Consider the following 18,011-nt stretch of genomic DNA (forward strand, 5'->3'; position numbering starts at 1 on the left):
TTAGATGAACTCGGGAGGGTGGGTGCCTCAAGATGGGATTAGTGCCCTTTTTTTTTTTTTTTTTAAGATTTTATTTATGTATTTACTGAGAAAGAGAGAGAATGAACAGGAGGAAGAGCACGGGGGTGGCGGGGAGAGAACATCAAGCAGATTCCATGCTGAGTGCACACGGGGCTCAATCTCACAACTCTGAGATATAACCCGTGCTGAAACCAAGAGTCAGACGCCCAACCAACTGAGCCACGAAGGTGCCCTGGGCTCAATACCATTATAAGAAAAGGAAAAAAGACCAGAGCTCTCTCTCCACTATATGAAGACACAGTGAAAAGGCCGTCATCCTTAAGACAGAGAGCTTTCCCCAGGAACTGAATCTACTGATAACGTGATCTTGGACTTCGTAGCCTCCAAAACTCAGAAATAAATGTATGTTGTTCAAGTCACCCAGCCTACAGTATTTTGTTACTAAAACAGTGTCCATGTGTGAACCAGTACATAGAGACGTGCATAATCCACGTTATCTGTCTTTGCCCAGCAGCGGACAGCCTGAGTTCCCACCCACCTATACTAAGTAAGCATGCAGCCCCGGTGGGAATGCGGTGGGGTGGGGGAAGAGCTTCTGTAGATGGGCAGGGAAAGCCTTGACCTCAAGGCCATGAAGCCTGGAGAAGAAGCCCTCCTGTCCTGAGAGGAGGCATCAGAAGGAGAGGACCAAACCAGCCTGGAGAGTGTCCCTGGGAACAGAAAGCTTTGAGCAGAGCATGGGACAAAAAAGTTCCTCTGTCACTTACCTCACTGTGTTTGGTCTCCCCGTATCTGCCGTTGGGGTTGGCCAAGTGGCAGTTCTTGTACCACCAGCCACCATGATGGGTCAGGGCACAGTTGCTGAGGGCGATATCATTGTCTCTGTCGAAAGTTGTAAACTTCCATCCATTGTGGTAAGTCAGAGCATCCCCTGCGGGAGAGGACACATGAGAGGTGAGCGTCGAAGTTTGGCCACTGAGATGATGATTGTGTTTTGGACTCAGCAGGACAATCTTTGGGCACAAAAATGCCAGGGATCCAGCCAGTACGTCACAGGGAATCACTCCTCTCTCAAAACAGCCAAGAGGAGAACATGATACAAACAGATTCTCCTAACTGACCTGTCTCTCCAAAAGCCTGAAAAACATTCTCACTTGGAGGCCCTGCAGTCATGTGAAGTAACCAAACATCCAAAACCAAACCCATCGGCTCTCCTCACAGCACCTGATACCCCTTCTGCAAGGTAACCCTCGCCTGTCTTCCATGTTGTTGCTCAACCAGCCTCCCAGGCACCCGAACTTGAACCCCCAACCACATCGGACAGACCCCTTTGTCAAGGCCTTCCTCCTGCAGATCACTCACAGATGCCCTCACCCCAGCCTGTGCTCCTCAGGTTGCACTTACCTCAACCCAACAGCCTCCCCAGCCTTCCCTGAAGCACACACACACACTTTCAGACCCTCAGACTTAATGTCCCCTTTCCCACCACCTGGAGGGAGCTGCTCCTTCCCCCCTGGCTCTGCAGGCCTGGAACTCGGCTGTAGCTTCCCAGTCTGGGAGCCCGCTGTCCCCATGGGCACGCGCCCCTTGAGCAGTCCATGGATCTGCCCCCATGCTTCTGCCCCCAGCATCCCTCTGCCCTCCTCGGTCCACATCCTAACCATTCCTCAGAGGCCAGCTGGACCCCACACCCGAGGAAGCACCAGCCTCCTTAACAATCCTCGCACACCCGCTGCTCACACACCAGCTCCTCGCACATGCACTCCTCGCACACACACCTGAGTTTCCGGAGACTTCCTGGCGCATAGGCTCGGTTTAGAGCTTCATGACATCTGTCTGGAAATTCACTCACATCATCTGACTTGTTTCTCTACTATTTCCCCACCATCCTTGTCATCTTCTCATCAGTCTGCTTTTTAATTCAGCTCATAAGAGGCGATAAGGGCCTGTATCAATCCCAAGCTAAATCAAGTCATGTTCCTACAGTAACACTCGGTTTTCATCAGGTCTCTGAGCCACAGACTCTCTTTACATAAGTACCCTCCTCTGACCCCCTCAGGGTAGCCTACAAGGTGGGGCAGCAGCTCTTAGTCCCAGGAGGAAACGGACTCACAGTTCTGGGGACTTGGCAAGGCCCCACAGTCCACAAAGAGCTGTGGGGGGAGGTCAGGACTCAAATCTCAGGCCTCAGATTCCAAGCCCAGGGTTCTTAGTTTGGCGGCTTCCTCCTTTCCGCAGGGACCTGTAGTTATGCTAACAACAGCCAGCCCGCAGCAGCCACCACCCCTGAACTGGCGAGAAATGCACATTCTCAGGCCCACCCCAGATCTACAGAACTGAAACCAGGAAGGTAGAGCCCATCTGCAGTCCGTGTTTTCATAAGCCCCTGGAGTGCAAGTTGACGTCAGAGACCTGCAGATTGTATGTAGTCTGCAACTTCATTTATTCAGGGACACCCCCCCACACCCTCCCCCATCCCCGCCAGGACTCAGCACCATGCCAGGCTCTGGGAACACAGACAAGGGGGCCTGCTCTCAAGGACGTCACTGGGGCTGGCAAGGGGCAGATCTCTGGGAAGAGTGAACAACACACCAGGAAAAGAGAAGGTCCCAGATTGTCCCTCTGGCTTGGCAGCTCAAAGAGTGGGTCCTGCCACCCCTTACCCAGCAAAAAGGGCTGGGGGAGCAGGGACAGGGCCGCAGAGGCCCCTCCTGCTAAGTCAGCTGAAGGGCTCTGCCCCCTTCACTTCCTCCAGGTGAGGAAAGGCATGTTGTCGCTCCCCCTCGCGCTCCCATCTCCTCTCCCCTTCAGCTTTCTGGCAGACAGTTAACTACAGCTTAAAATAACACACGATGGCTCCCTTGGTGACACTTTTAATGAGCACAGCTTACCTAACTTGCATCTCAAGTTCCTAGAGCTGTTTTCAAAGAGTCTGTGCAAAGGCTATTTCTTAACGATTTGTTTGTGGTTCTCTGACCTTGGGCGCTGGGATCATGAAAAGTGAAGCAGGTTTCTGGCTAAGTGTGGCAGTTTATTCCACAGACAGATTTTCTCGCTTCCCGAAACTGAAAGCGTGCTGACATTCGGAGCACAGACAACGACTGTACCCATGAATCAAAAAATCACTTTTCTCTGGCTGTCAGGCCCCCCAGCCAAAACCGTGTTCTGATTTATTAAGCTTATCTCCCTAAGTAAGACAGAGTAGAAAAGCCAGTGGTGGTCAGACCCTCTCCCATCTCTCAGGGTTTTCGGAGAGAACACCGGATGAGAAATAAGCACCCCTAACTTGTGCTACCCACTTGGGGTGGACAGCAGGCTCTCCTTGGGTGGTGGGTTGGAGGGGTTGGCAGCAGGCTCAAAAAAGCCCAGGGTGGAGCCACTGAGTTGGTCATCTCCCATCTCATCTAACATAGCTCCACCATCACCTCCTGAGGCAGGAAGGAAGGCCAAGGCAGCTGGGCCACCTCAGACCCAAGGAAGCCATCCACAGCATATCCCCTTGGAGTCCCACAGGACCATGTGTCTGGACTCTCAACCCTGGAACCAAGAAAGGGCCAATAAAGAACAAGGTGTGCCATTTTTGGCTTTCCCTTCTTGTCCACAGACCTAACAATTTTTCCCCTTCCTTTTAAGCACCAGTGTGCAAAAATCCATTTGAAAGCGAGGAAGGCACTTTTGCATAGAGCTGTTCTTCACAGTGGACCTCTGGCATCCCTGGCCCTAGCCCAGCAAACACCGGCGGAGTTCTTCAGTCTCGTATCCAAGCGCTCCCAGGGTGTGGACGCGTCCCTGGGTGGGCATCACTGAGTATCCTGGAGGTGGGACGTGAGACCAGCTGCAAATGGTGGGTTAGCCCTTAGAAGTCACTCTGCACCACTCCAAAACATCTGTTTTCATGATAATTTCTCAGGAGATGACTAGCATCCTAAATGTAGCGCTCATTGGATGTCCTCCCTGCCCCACTCCAAGATTCAGAACCAGAAACGAAATTTAGCCAGCACTGTCTTGCTGGAGTTTCCTTGTGGAGGAATCAGGGGCTCTCTGATGGGGACTTCAGTGAAAGCCGAAGCTGAGGGCCCAGCAGGACAGCGGGAGTGATGGCGATCCTTCTAGGTGTGTTTAATCCCCAGGCATGAACCCCCGATTCTAAGCAGAGCTCTAACGGGGGGGGGGGGGAGCTGGCACGTGCAGAGAGACATCAAACCATTCACTTTCTCTTTGAACGCCACCTCCTCTAAACACGACCTCATCATTTAGTAGGACATGAGCAGCCAGAAGCTTCCTAAATTTCAAAACCCTCCTGGGGACCAATCAGCATGTGTATAAGGAAAGCTAAAATACCAGGAAGCCCACCATGCAATTTCAGAGTTTCCAAGTAGGAACGGAGGCACATCAGGGAGACCAGGTCGCTGGCTAAACGCCATGTGATCTGAAAGTCTCCCAAGGCTTCCTGGGGAAAAACACATCCACCACTGACCAGCACTGTGGGCCTGAACAATCTCAGAATGGGAATTATCCCGAAATCACAGTTAAAATGCAAATAGAGTCCCTGGGAGGAGAATCCCATTAATTCGTGAATATATTGACTCCTTTTCACTCATTTTCCCATTAGCATCAGTTCGTTTCCTGGCTATTTTAAGACAAGCCTCAGAACAGGTATGTGCACATGAGAGAAGAGAGAACAGGTAGCCCCAGAGGGTTCCCAGCCAGCAGGGAGGGAAGTCATTGGGCTTCGGGGAGAGATGCGGGATAGGGTGCCGTCTCTTGTCCCCATGTCACCAAGCTCATGCCTTCACTGACCCCAAGGCAAGATATCGGGTCTCAGGGACTATCCTTCCCAATACAAAACATCTGTAGGACTGCATGGAGAGCTCTGGCTAGCAACACCCCGCTTCAAGCTCACCTGCTCTGCACCGGGTTCCATGCTAAGCACCGGGAAACAAGAGGAAGTGCAGAATCCATGTAATATTTTTAAAAACAATTAAATTATAAGACCTACAAGAAACTGCCTTAGCAGTTGGCCACTTTGGCTCGTGGCCCCAGACACTAAGAGGCATCTGTTCACAGTCCTCCACCACTAGGGGCTTCTAGAGTGGCCTGACTTCAGGAGCACACCCCGTTTGCCTGGACTCTGCTCGGTCCTTGCTCACCATGGACGCCCCCAGGCCTGGGGACCCCTTCCCTGTTTCCCACCTAAGTCCCACCTTTCAGACCCAGCCCCAGGCCACTGCCCGGTGGGGGACTTCCTTCAGTGATGCCTCGAGACTCAGTGCCCGCCTCTTCTCACACCCTGTAGCCCCTGTTCTCCTCACCACTTACGTGGCTCTTGGCAGAAGTTCTTTTCTGTTGTGACTTAGCTGCTTTCAGGACAGTCTCGAGGGAGAGACCACGGCCCATACAGCCCGCGGATCCGGCTGGTACCACATCCCTACGTAGTCACCCCCGAGTCAAAACCATGCAGGCTCAAACAGTGGACTTACTTGTTAGCATTTAAAAACTATAAATCCAGACGGAAGATAGGACATTAAAACAGTAACCACCCCGTCCCTCTGAAACGGAATATTCAATGATATCACCCCAGGGTTTCGGTCACATCGCTGGATGTTGTTCTCTTCCTTCACAACTGGACAGACATGCCACCAGCCCGAGGTGAGACAAACCTCTGCAGGGTTCATCCCCTCTCCCCCCACCACTCCCTGAACCGTGGCACGCGGCAGTCCGATCGGGAGACACACCGGGAGCCAGGGACCCCAGCCTGGGGGGAGAGGTGCGCTCCCACCTGCTGTGCCTCTGTATTTCCCAACGGAGAGCCGGTACCGCTCCTTGCTGGAGGCCACCTGGAAGGCATCGTACACGGCATAGGCAGACTCGTTGGCGGTCTGGAGGTCCACTCTCACCTCGTAGCGAGTAGGGGTGCCAGTGGTGAGATTGTGTAGCTTGTCAAGTCCTGAAAGCAAAGGAGGGGGTCCCAGTGACCGATCAGCCGGTGTGTGCTGGCACGCGCCTGCGAGCGTCTGCGACTGCCAGCACCGAGAGTCGCCGTGGCCTTTCCCTCCTCTGCTCACTCTGTCTCTGCTGGAGGGGCCTGTTTTCTCCTCCTGTTCTCTCTTCGGCACAGCTGTGTTTATGAGTGGGGAAAGCGTGTCCTCTGGGAAGGAGCCGTGGGGGACAACCGGGTGGGGAACCTGCCCCCGACTCCTTGTCTCTAAAGCAGAAGCGCTTCCCCCTCTCATCCCCGCATCTTGTCACGTGGACAAGGACGTCAGCCACCACCCTGAGGTCTCTGAAGGAATTCCTGGCCGAGCTGACCATGACCATGACCTACCCTCTCAGACAGAGTCTCCAGATTACGATTTCTTTAATTCTTCCTTTCCCTGTGGATGTTTGTGGCTGTTTCACTCCCCATGAGTATCTGCTGCACGTTCGAGCAGGAGGAGAAAAGAGAACGCCATCCCCACACTGACTGGCAGGCCTGAAGAGCCACAGGGACTCCAGCCATGACCCTCTAGGAACAGCCCCGAATCCCAGTGGGCCAACTTTTCTAAGACGTGAAGGCCCCGGGGAGGGTCCTGAGTTGCTGACACACAGCATGAAGACCCCCTGGGATGCGCCCACCCCGTCATGAGCCCAGCACAAGACAGCCTTCCCAGCAACATGGCCCGATCGACACCCTGGTGGGCAGACTCCTCAAGTGTCCTGTCCCTGTCCCTGGGACGTCTTCCTGAACGTGGGGGGCCTTCTAGAGCTGCCCGCACAGCCTTTAAGGGGGAAACAACCCCTCCCCCACAGCCCTCCCGGAATCCCCAAGATGATACCAAGCCAGAATTCCTTCATGGGGTCCCCAAAGCCTTCCACGTAGGTCCGCCAGCGCTTGAAGAAATCCAGCTGCCCCGTGTTGCGCCTCTGGAAGACCTGCCAAGGGAAGACGGGCCTGTCACTCCAACACACGTGAACAGCCATGGCTGAGTGAACGAGGACAGCAGCTCGGACTGGGGGCTGCCCTGAGGTTAGACAGCAGCAGAGGGAAGGTCAGATGGACCGACATGGCGACTGAAAGTGGGTCAGAAAGAGAAGGCAAGGGAGCCTTTCGTGTGCTTTGGGCTTGTGGCGCTGGGTGGCCGTTCACTGGGCTCTTGGCTGAGATAGGGTTCTGAGAGAAGACGGGGCTGTCGGTGCGCGCTCACCTGGCACGAGGGAAGTGCGAGGCACTCCTGAGGTCCCCTGGCCGCTGAAGATGCCACAGGAGCAGCTGAGCTAAGGGTTAGGGTTCTGAAGAGAGATCTGGGCCAGACTTGCAAAGGTGCAGGTGTGTCTGAGACGCTGCTCAGTGTTTGCCCATCTCAGTGTCCTGTCCCCAGGAACACAAGCGGGAAGTGCTTCTCTTTTAGGTCCCTGGCCAGTCAAGTGGGAGCCACGTGACTCATTCTAGCCAAAGGGCTGTAGTGGGAGCACAGAAGGGCGGGGAGGGCTTGCTCTCTCTCCATGCCCTGTCTTCTACTGCCTGTGCCTCGGGGCCTCCGTGAAGGCCACGTGTCCACAGGGCAGAGCCCTGAGGAGGAAATCAGCCTGAATCCCTGAGTCACCGCCGACAAGTGACTGCCAAACCCACAGAAGGCTTTGCACACACGGGAAGAAACTTCTCCGGTCCTCAATCACTGGGATTTGGTGTTGGCGTGTTAACTACGGCACAGCCCACTCTAGCCTAGTGAACACAGAAAGCCCCGGGGACACAGAGAGGAAGGCGAAACCGCTGGAGAGGATGCGACCACCTGGGAAGAAAAGTGGGAACTAAAAAGAGAAAATGGCCCAGAATCAAGACTCAGGGGCCTGCACTACGCAGCAGCCGGTGCGCAGGAGGAAGGATGCGCTCTTGAAGGGGGCGGGAGGAGGGCCCGGGAGTGCCGAAGGACAACCAGGAGAACGTGGAACCACAAAGACCACCAGGAGAAAGATACGGCTGATGGTGTCAAAGGCAGGTCAGTGCCAAGGAACACGAGAACTAAGGAGCATGTCCATAGAATTTAGGGACAGAGAAGTCAGGAGTGACTCTAACAAAGGCTGCATTGCAGAGAGACGAGGGCAGAAGCGAACGTGGAATGGCCTGAGGAGTGAGCGGGCAGTGAGAGCACAGACAGAGACTTGGGTCTTGGGTCCCGCTATTTCTTGAAAGTATGTGCGGCCTGCTTTTCCAAACTCCTTGTTCGGGGGAAGGAAGGCAGTGCCTGTCAGGGTAAACTAGATTCTTTTATATTAAGCAAGCCTGAAGAGTGCCTACAAGCTAGTCACACCTGTGCGCACTACTGGAATGGGTAGTAATGGTCGTGGTCCTCGTAACCTTGAAAGCCACGCTCAACACCATCTTCACTAATCACAGAAACGACTCTGGGATTCTGGAAGCCTGGATGGCGTCTCTGTCTTCACCCACTTCCCTTCGCACCCGTTCAAACACAGAAGCCCCGTCTCGCTCCTTTCCACCACGCTTCACCGCAGGTGCCTTGAAATAAAACACGGAACCTCAAACTTGGTACAGTAAACTTCTCGATATTTGTGCGTTCTTTCTGTTTTTTCTTTTTTCTGGGAGACACAGGGAGGGAGGAGAGAAGAGGTGGCCTACAGCAATGCTGACAGCTCCGTGTGGAGCTCACCGGTAACTCCTTTCGAAGCCCCAGCCCACCTTTGCTGGCCCAGAAAGCACTGGACTAGGGCATCTCTCTACAGTGGGCAGGGAGAGCCCGGGGCTCTAAAGCAGACCAGGGCCACTGCCTGGCCAGCGGCTGGTGAGCCGGTCATCCCTGTTACTGAGCCTCAGTCGGCTGTGGGACAAACAGGGTTAGAAGCGGGCAGGGAGCATCCGTCTCAGAGGTGTGAGGAGAAGTCAAGGAGACGGTAAGGGTAGAAATGTTCTCCAAAGCTCCCGAGCTGCTGAGCAGAACTGAGGGAATGATCAGGCAAATCATTCCAGACTGCACTAACATTGTGGTTTCTCTCCCCTTTGTCCTTCATTCCAGAGACGCTCGTTCCCCTCTGGGCTGCTTCATTTCTTCATTGGCTCATCCACTCAAGTAACCGCCATTACGGAGCAGCGTGTTCCGTGCTGGCTGCAGGGGGAGGACCTGTGATGCCATTTTCCAGACGGGAACGTTCAGGACGGCGATTAGCCACATTGTTATAATCGGCTGATCATCTAGTGGCAGATGCAAGGATACAACAGGGATCTCTCCATCTTTTCATCAGAACGTTTGAAAATACCAGCTTCACTGAGCTCACGTTCCAAAACTCATTTCTTAAGATCCTGGGGCTGTTTATTTCCTAGCATGCTGCCCATTCTGGTCCCTTCCCCGGGACTCTTCCTGTGCTGCAGACAGTGGGATCCCAGGGCAGATGCCGTGCCGATGTTCCTTCTACGTCAAGTCCGGTTATATTTCCACTAGCATAACTAGTTACGGTACAAGGTCAGGCTCAATAGTGACGCTGCCCACCTGGGACAGGTGCCTCACAAAGGCATTCTCCAATCAAGGAACAGCGCTTGGGCATGAGAGGGGTTTGTCCACCTGATTTCTTTTAAGGATTTATTTATTTTAGAGAGAGTGCATGAGCAGGGCGAGGGGCAGAAGGAGAGGGAGAGAGAGACAGAGAAGCAGACTCCCCACTGAGCACAGAGCCTGACATGGGGCTCAACCCCAGGACCCCGAGATCATGACCCGAGCCAAAACCCAGAGTCAGAAGCTTAACTGACTAGGCCACCCAGGTGCCCCTCCCTGATTTTTTTTTTTAAAGATTTTATTTATTTATTTGACAGACAGAGATCACAAGTAGGCAGAGAGGCAGGCAGAGAAAGAGAGAGAGAGAGGGAAGCAGGCTCCCTGCTGAGCAGAGAGCCCGATGTGGGGCTCGATCCCAGGACCCTGAGATCATGACCTGAGCTGAAGGCAGCGGCTTAACCCACTGAGCCACCCAGGCGCCCCTGATTTTTTTTTTTTTAATAATGCTTCAGTTCAGCTAGGAAAACTCTGAACAATCGTTTTGACGTTCTCTCCATCACTACGGAGATGCAGCTCCGCACTTACTAGCTTTGTCCTTGGGCAAGTTGGTTAACCTTGACAAGCCTTGCTTTTCTAAACGATGAGATCAAGATGTTAATAGCCCACTTGTCATTCTCTTAAATCGAGGCTTTGGCAAGATCATTAATCATAATAAATCATGAAAGTGTGAAGGCCAGAGACTGGCACATACACATATAATAAGTTATTATTAAATCTCAATAAAGGGAAGTTTGCCTTTTACTATGTCAGATTCCAAGTGAATTGACCCACTGTGATCACCTGCCTGTACCTCTTGATCAGGGAGCCTGATGTGACTTGCTCAGAATCTAACCCATTCCCATTCTATGGGGAGAAAACCTTATAGCGAACTGTTTGGGGGTAAAAGAAGCCCCTTAGCAGGTCTGTCTCAAGGCGGGCAGAATTCTACACTCCAGAGCTGTTATGGCACTCTAGAACTTAATGTCCTGACTGATTCCCTGGGAAGAAAAAAACAAAATGTCATTTAAATGCCTGTGGAAAGAACTTCTAATGTAGTCCTTAAGACTTGCAAGACAGAAGACAAAGACGGAAATATTCCAGGCACTTAAGTGTTCCCGTCTGGTCCTCAACCCAGCTCGCCTCCTGTGACACCAATTACCTCGGGGTAGGGTTTTTCTGGCCTCTTAATCACATTGGGTTCCTGCCACCCCATGGACAAAAATTCCCTTAAAAGGATTTTGGAAGCTCCTGGGTGACTCAGTTAAGCATCTGACTCTTGGTTTCAGCTCAGGTCATGGTCTCAGGGGGGTGAGATGGAGCCTCTCGTGGGAGTCTGCTTGACATTCTCTCCCGCTCCCTCCTCCCACTCACGCTCTCTCTCTCTCTTTAAATAAATAAATAAAATCTTATTGGAAAATAACAGAGCAATGCACTAAGGTCATCTCTCAGTGACAAAAGATCCTTGAGCCCCAAACGGTGGAAACTGTCAGTAAAAGACCTGGCAGAGAAGGTTCCAGGACTCAAGTGTTTTCAAGACTGTGGCAGCTCTGAGCAGAACCCTATAGAATCTCACTCAGTTTGTGTATTCCCTTCAGGAGCCTGGGTCAGAAAACGAGTCTTGGGAGGGGGTGAGGGACTGGTGCTGGTTAGAACGCAGGGTGATTTTTTCTGGAACTAACCTCAGCGACCGGGTCAGGGTCACTCGCATGAGCTGGTTGTAGAAGGCAAGCTCCTTGAGGGCAGGCCTTTGGGTCTGCCTGGCTCAAGGCTGGTTCTTGAGTACATAAAACAGCGCTTGACACGCAGCAGGCACCCAGTAAATACTTGTGGGAAATAATCTGGGGTATTCCCAGGCAGAGAGACTGGCAGATATCTTTCTAGAGGTTGCCCTGGACAAACGTCTCCTTCCCTAGGGAAGGCTGGCTTTCAAAAAGGCCACCTGAGACAACACAAACATTCAGCCATGTGTCAGTTACGGGCACGAGGCAGGAAACTGGCTTCCAGCCTGAAGAGACTGAGCGCTTACCACAGAGGTGCTGAAAGCAGCAGGAACCGCCCTACGGGTTTCTCAGGGGCAAGACCCTCCCAGGTTCCATTCCGTTCCATTGTTTTTATAAATCAGTCAGGAATCTCCCTCCATCCACTCCAGATACTGCCTTCCAGCCACCAGATACAGCGGCGCTGATGTGGATGTAAGTTTCCTTCAGTGCTGCTTCTCAGATGGGATCGTCTCATTCGCGGCTGCTCAAGTGTCTTTGCTTTTTCCCGACCCCGGAGCAGACGTGTCAGTGAACGTGGTCTGAGCACTAGGGGCTCCTGCTTCCTCCTTGTGACAGCAGGTGAGGCCGCACACTGGTTTGGGGTGGTGAGAGCCTCTGTCTGTTCAAGCGTGGGGAGAAGGGGGCAGGGGGAGGCGGAGGGATCAGAGGGCAACCCTCAAAGGCAGCTCATCTTATAATTGGATCAGGCTGCAGCAATCGAAGCAGGTACCACAAGGAGGGGTAAGCAGACCATAGCCCCCGGGGAATAAAACCCCTACACAGAAGAGGGACCCCCGAGACCCTGCCAACCTTCCCTCTTTCAGGCTTCAGCCCTTCAAACCCGAGTTTGGCTTCTTAACAGCAAAGCAGGAGGCAGAACTTAGACAAAGAGCTTCAGTTCAGAGGCCAGAGGCCCAAAAAGATCATGCATTTCCCTCTTGGATGGCCTGAGAGGACCCAAAGGGAAAACCAATGATCTGGGAGGCTCCTGATTGGGGGTGAGGGGGTGGTCCTGAAATCTGGTTCCAATTTTTGGCATTAACTCTTGTAAAGCACCAAGGCACTTCTCCCCGTGGGCCTCCATTGACCTATCTATGAAAGAGAAATGGTAACCTCTGTCACTTATGCGAAAGCTTCTGCGGGAGAGTCATGTTGATGACAGGGCTTGCAAGAGAAGAAAATGGAGGTGACACATCCACAGAGGGCATCATGAGATGCTGATCAACCACAGCCTCCACAGCCATTAACCATTAGCCTTCGTTCCACAAAGCCAGCTCTATCCCAGGTGTGAAGTACTTCCGGTGGGGTTGGGGGTGGGGGTGGGGGTTAAGTCGGGATCCATCTGAAAGCCAGCATGAGCTGCCAACGCTCCCCTCTCCCGCGGAGAAACACTCACGATCCAGCCGCCTCCGTCCGTGTCCATGTCACAGTACACCCGCAGGGGCCGCCTGGAGTCTCCGTGCAGGTAGATGGTGTACATACCACTGGCAACATTGCTGTTCTGCTGAACTTGACTGCAGTCCGCAGGATGTGGGAAACGCGCACCAACTAGGAGACAAGCAGAGAGAGGGTGGTGTTAGGGAAAGGGCAAGGAAGGAGGAGGAGGTCTATGCCCCCCAGGCACCCACATCACTTCCTCCCCTAACTCCCACAAAATAATATTCTGTTCTGCTCTGCTCTTTAGTCTTTCTACCATGAGATGGATTTCATCTGAACCCCTAACCCTATTTCTATTGCGCCATTTCCAGAGAAATCCACCACTCTGTCCCCTCGCTCCTCCTTGGACACCTCTTCTAGGCTCTCCGACGCCCACCCTTGACCATGTCCTCATTCAGAGTGTGGGAGTCCATGTTACCTGTGGAAAGGCTGGTGGATACACTCCTGCTCCGTCGATCACCCTTAAAGGCGACCAAGGAGACAGGGTAGGTGATGCCCTGCTCAAGGCCTTGCAACTCAAGCCTCTCGTCCCCTCTTCCCAGCTGTACCTCCTACCAAACAAAGGAGACAGGAGACAGTCAGTATGTCATCCCCGGTGCCCAAGGTGTCAACAGCATTCCCTGGGGCTAATGACAGGAGTTCTCTGAGAGGAGAGTGTTGGTTTCTTTGAGGGCTTCATGGCTCCCAGATTCCCAGTGGGTCACATCAGCTTCCCTGGAGGGTAGTGCCATGGAGACTCATGGGAGCATGAGCTGAGAGCGAACAGCCAGGTCCTGCCCCTGGGGGAGCAGCCCCCAGGTCTCCTGGGAACCTCAGCCTCCAGAAGCATGCTGGGATGCCGACTACAGCCACCAAGGCTGGCGACACTGGGCTGACAAGCTAATTAAGGGGACTAAAAGTGACCACTGATGTCTGGGAGGCAGGGGCATAGTTGGCCTTTCAATTCTTCCTTCTGAACCAATCTGACTTCCTCTATGAACAACGGGGCTAACTTTCCCTGAAGGGCTGCCGTAAGTCATCACTGAGGTCATGAACAAATCCACATGCCCTTCCTTTTCCCCTTCCTCCCGTCTTTCTCGCCGAGAAGAAAGACGAAAAATCTTGCATCAGAACAAGCTCCCAAATTTGCTGGTCTTCAGATTCCAGGTGGGAGGCATTACTCTTGAAATCAGGGTTAATCGATTCATTCAACAAACATTTACTGAGCGCCTCTTGTGGTCCTGGTTCCAAGGACTGCAGATACAGTGATGGATATGACACGGACAAAAAGTCCTTGTGTTCATGGGGCCAACGTGAATTGGGAAAGACCAACAATAAACGCAAGACCATGGACAGATGTGTGGCCCGTGAATATGCTACCATCGGCTAGGGGCAGGCACACACGTGAATCCTGTGAAATGAGGCCACACGGAGGATGTCAACAAATAACAGGGGCTAGCACCTTCCCTTCCCACAGCAGAGGATCACTAAGGACCTACTCGTTTCTCAACTCATTACCATCACCATGACCCTAGCAATCAAGCTGGTGGCCCAAGTCAGGGGCAGCATGTGGTTGGGGGACATGGGCACCCAGAGGAGAAATGGGAAGTTTCCAGTACCTTAACGGTGCCATCTGGGAACTGGTAGGTGACAATGTAGCCATCGATCTGAGCAGAGGGGGCTGTCCAGGTCAGCACCCCTCCAGACTGGGTGACAGCCGACGGACGGAGGTTTCTGGGAGGGTCGATGTCTGTACATAAAGCCAATGAATGACGCTTACTAAGTATTATTACAACTGGGGCAAGACAATGTTTGATGTGTCGACCTAGTTCTCCCTGCTTCTCCCGTTTCTTTTCCTCCCTTCCAGCAGGGAGTCCTCTCTGCTCTTCCTTGCCACCAGCCCCTTGCAGCCTCCGACTCCAAAAGCACACAAGTGGATTAAGAAAGTGGGGGTTAGGTGGGTAGCAGACCGAGTGAATCCGTGCTCCCGTGCCTCCCCCTCCCCAAACCGCAGACTCTCCAAGAGTGGCGTGGGGGAGCAATCTAGGTGAGCGAGCAGACGGGTTCTCAGTGACTGCAGGGCTCCCAGCGTGGCGCGGGAAGCTGAGAGAGTGCAGATCCGAGAAGGCCCTGTGCGCAGAAACTGGGCAAACGCAGCAAACACCGACCTGGAAAGATGACCGAACCCCTCGGCGCCCACCTCCCCGGGCCCGGCGCTGGGAAACGACCCAAGCGTGACCCTAAATTTACTGAGATTCTGACCACATATCACAGAAATACAAAGTTCTGTCTCCTGCCTAATTAAATGTGCAGCCTTAGATGCCTCACCCTGCACAAGCCCGGGGAAGCAGGGGCATGCTTGTGTGAAGGAGAGAAGGAAATGGAAGAAGAGGGGAAGCTCCGCCTCTGAACACGGGGATGCGTGCGTGCACCCTGTGGACCAGGGAAACTCAGGCTCAGCAAAAATTCTAGTCAACACCATATTAATTGGTCAGATGGCTCATTTTTTTTAACCAAATAAGATATTGAATGAAAATTTCCATTTTGAAAAATCATCACAGAAGATGATTTTAATTTAGAGGTTCCCAAAAAAGACGTCTCCAAGCTATTTTCTCTCCAGTAGCATTTCAGCTGAGAACGGAATTGCAATATTTTAATAGAAATCAGGCAGCTGTTGTTTTGAATTAGGATGTTTTGACAAATTTTGAGTTTCAGTAACATTAGCTTGGTCTGACTTTCTAGAGCATAACATCTGGTACGGATTTTATTCTTTCCATCTCCTGCAAAACTGAGTTTCCTGCGTTGAGAAATTAAAGCAAAAACCTTAACTATTTAAATATCTTAAGCTGGCCTCTGTTAGTGCTCTGACTGCCCACCCATCTGCCGGTTACAGGCTTGAGAGGTCTGCCTTGGTTATTTCCATGTTTCTCTGAAGCAGAAAGATGGTGATATTGTTGCCTTTAAAAATGGCAAGTGTGAAAAAAAGAGAAGATAATGAAAGGGACAAGGAAGACAAGGGACAAAAGAGACAAGGGAGGCAGACAGACAGACAGAGGGAGAAAGGAACTAATTACCCTGGAGACCTGCACTGGGCATTAGGGTTTCTATACGCTTTAGTTTGAAAATGTTTACCATCAGTATACTTTACTTTCTTTTATTTAAAAACCCGTGCTAATTGTAACTGATAAAGAAATTCAAGACATCCTGTAACTCCAGTGGCCACACACAGTGTACCCTGCCAAAGGGGGGACGGCCAGGCCTTGCCCAGACCGTCCCCAGAGGCCCGAGGCCGTCAGGGAGGGCCCCGTGAGCTTCCCAGGTCCCAGTGAGGGGGATGAAAAGAGAAGAGCTTCCCAGCCTCCCTCTTCTCCAAACTGGGGCTGAGGCCCAGCGGGTCCGAAAGCCCAGGAAGAGAGCCTGGGAGCTGGGCGGGGGGGGAGGGAATGCGAGGGAGGCTACGTTTGCACAAGCACCTGGAAGAGCCGCACGGGCTGCCTTTCACACTGTCTTCTCTACACCTTCCTAATCAGAGCCGTCAGGGCCGCAGAGTACCTCAGAGGGGGAAAGAGGGAACCCCTCTGAGGAATGCCTCAGGTGAAGCCGCTGCCCGCCCCTGTTCCCCTCCGCACCCCCAGGTATGGAGGAAGACTGTCCTGATGGACGTACATGGTTCCTTGTCCCAGGTCCTCACAGTACCTGTCAGGGCCGCGGTGTCGGCCTTCTTGCTCTCCCGGTCCCCCTTCTGGGCCCACACCTGGACCGTGTACTCCACACCCGGCCTCAGGCCCGTCAGGACGGTGCTGCTCTGCTCCTTCCCCACAGCCACCTCCCTGGTGTCCCCATCGGCCGAGGTGTAGCGCACCATATACTTGTCGATGACGGCTTGCACTGGGTCCCAGGAGATGGTGGCCGTGTCCTCTGTCACCCGGTCAGTCACCAGGTTTTTGGGGCTGTCAATTTCTTTTTAAAAAGGAAAGTCCGAATTTTAGAGCCTAAGGAAGGCCATCCCACCACCCCATGGCCAGGAGCCCTCCCTTCAAATTATCTTTAATAATGATACAATTCCATTGAAAACAGGTGTGAAAGGCCCCTAGTTTCCATTTTCCAAGGAAACCAACCCCTGGATATTACAACTGGGAGGAATTAGATCTTCAGCAAGTTCATCAGTACGGAAATTTCCTGTCTCTCTCGTTTCTACAGAAGTAACCAAAAAAAGTCTCCTGAGCCACAAGAGAAGAGGCCCAAACGGCGGCTGAAACCGCCTCTTCGTTACCTCCGTGGGATCTGGTTATTCGGTTTCACAGACTCTCAGAGCTGAGAAATCAGATCTTCCAACCTTCCTTGTCTTTGATCGAAGGGGAGCATGGAGGCCCAGAGAAATGAAAAGACTTGCCCCAGGTCCTGCTGTCTTCTTGTGATAAAACCCCGACAAGCCCCTCTTTGCTCCGACTCGTGACCTCCCACCTTCTGAAGGACTTTTCTCCTTTGTGTCTGCGCTCGCACCGGCACCCCGGTCTCTCCTCGATCGTCGTTCCCACACCGCAGGCTCTAGGACCTCATGCCCCTCTGACCCCCTAACTGGCAGATTTCTCACGAGAATGGGGTTCACCTTCACTTCGCTCCTCCTCTCCCGTTCAACCCTCGATCAATGAAGTCTGGCACTCTTCCCCAGCACGCCACTAGAATGCTAGAATTCGTCACCCCCAGCTTCCCGCTGCCAAATCCGATCGACGCTCGCCATCCTCACCTCACTAGCCCTCTGAGCAGCATCTAACAGGGCAGATCCACTCCGTCTGTCTGAAAACATTCTCAGCTCTTGACTTCCATGACCACACCCTTCCCTGGTTTTCTCCCAACTGTCTGACCCTTCCTGGGTCTTCTTCATTAGTGACCTGGCTGACCACCTCTCTACACTTCTCCCTAAGAGACCTCAACCATGGCCATGACTTTGCATACCAACCAATGCCCTCAGCTCCCTGATCCGTGACCCCCCAGCTTGCACCTACAACCGCATTTCTACCACGGCGCCTCATATGGACTGGATCCGTGACTGGTATTTGTGGAGTCGATAAGAAAGTCACTCACTTGACTCACGAAGATGGCGGAGAAGTAGCAAGCTGAGACTGCTTCAGCTAGCCGGAGTTCAGCTAGATAGCTTATCTAAAGATTGCAAACACCTGAAAATCCATCGGCAGATCGAAGAGAAGAAGAACAGCAATTCTGGAAACAGAAAATCAACCACTTTCTGAAAGGTAGGACCGGCGGAGAAGTGAATCCAAAGCGACGGGAAGAT

The 18,011-nt window shown here is 52.8% G+C and overlaps 1 protein-coding gene across 1 annotated transcript in view; it reads right to left on the minus strand.

Annotated features, from left to right (window-relative positions):
- Positions 1 to 18,011, minus strand: part of TNN (tenascin N) — a 57,011-nt gene that overhangs the window by 2,427 nt on the left and 36,573 nt on the right. Inside the window, exons 11-17 of the mRNA XM_059414040.1 lie at positions 16,415 to 16,678; positions 14,338 to 14,468; positions 13,158 to 13,290; positions 12,699 to 12,850; positions 6,837 to 6,933; positions 5,801 to 5,968; positions 789 to 952 (exon numbers count right to left, since the gene is read on the minus strand). Of these exons, the coding sequence (XP_059270023.1) occupies positions 789 to 952; positions 5,801 to 5,968; positions 6,837 to 6,933; positions 12,699 to 12,850; positions 13,158 to 13,290; positions 14,338 to 14,468; positions 16,415 to 16,678 (1,109 nt within the window). The remainder of the gene's footprint in view (positions 1 to 788; positions 953 to 5,800; positions 5,969 to 6,836; positions 6,934 to 12,698; positions 12,851 to 13,157; positions 13,291 to 14,337; positions 14,469 to 16,414; positions 16,679 to 18,011) is intronic.

Source organism: Mustela nigripes, chromosome 10, assembly GCF_022355385.1.
Source record: "Mustela nigripes isolate SB6536 chromosome 10, MUSNIG.SB6536, whole genome shotgun sequence".
Taxonomy (NCBI): Eukaryota; Metazoa; Chordata; class Mammalia; order Carnivora; family Mustelidae; genus Mustela; species Mustela nigripes.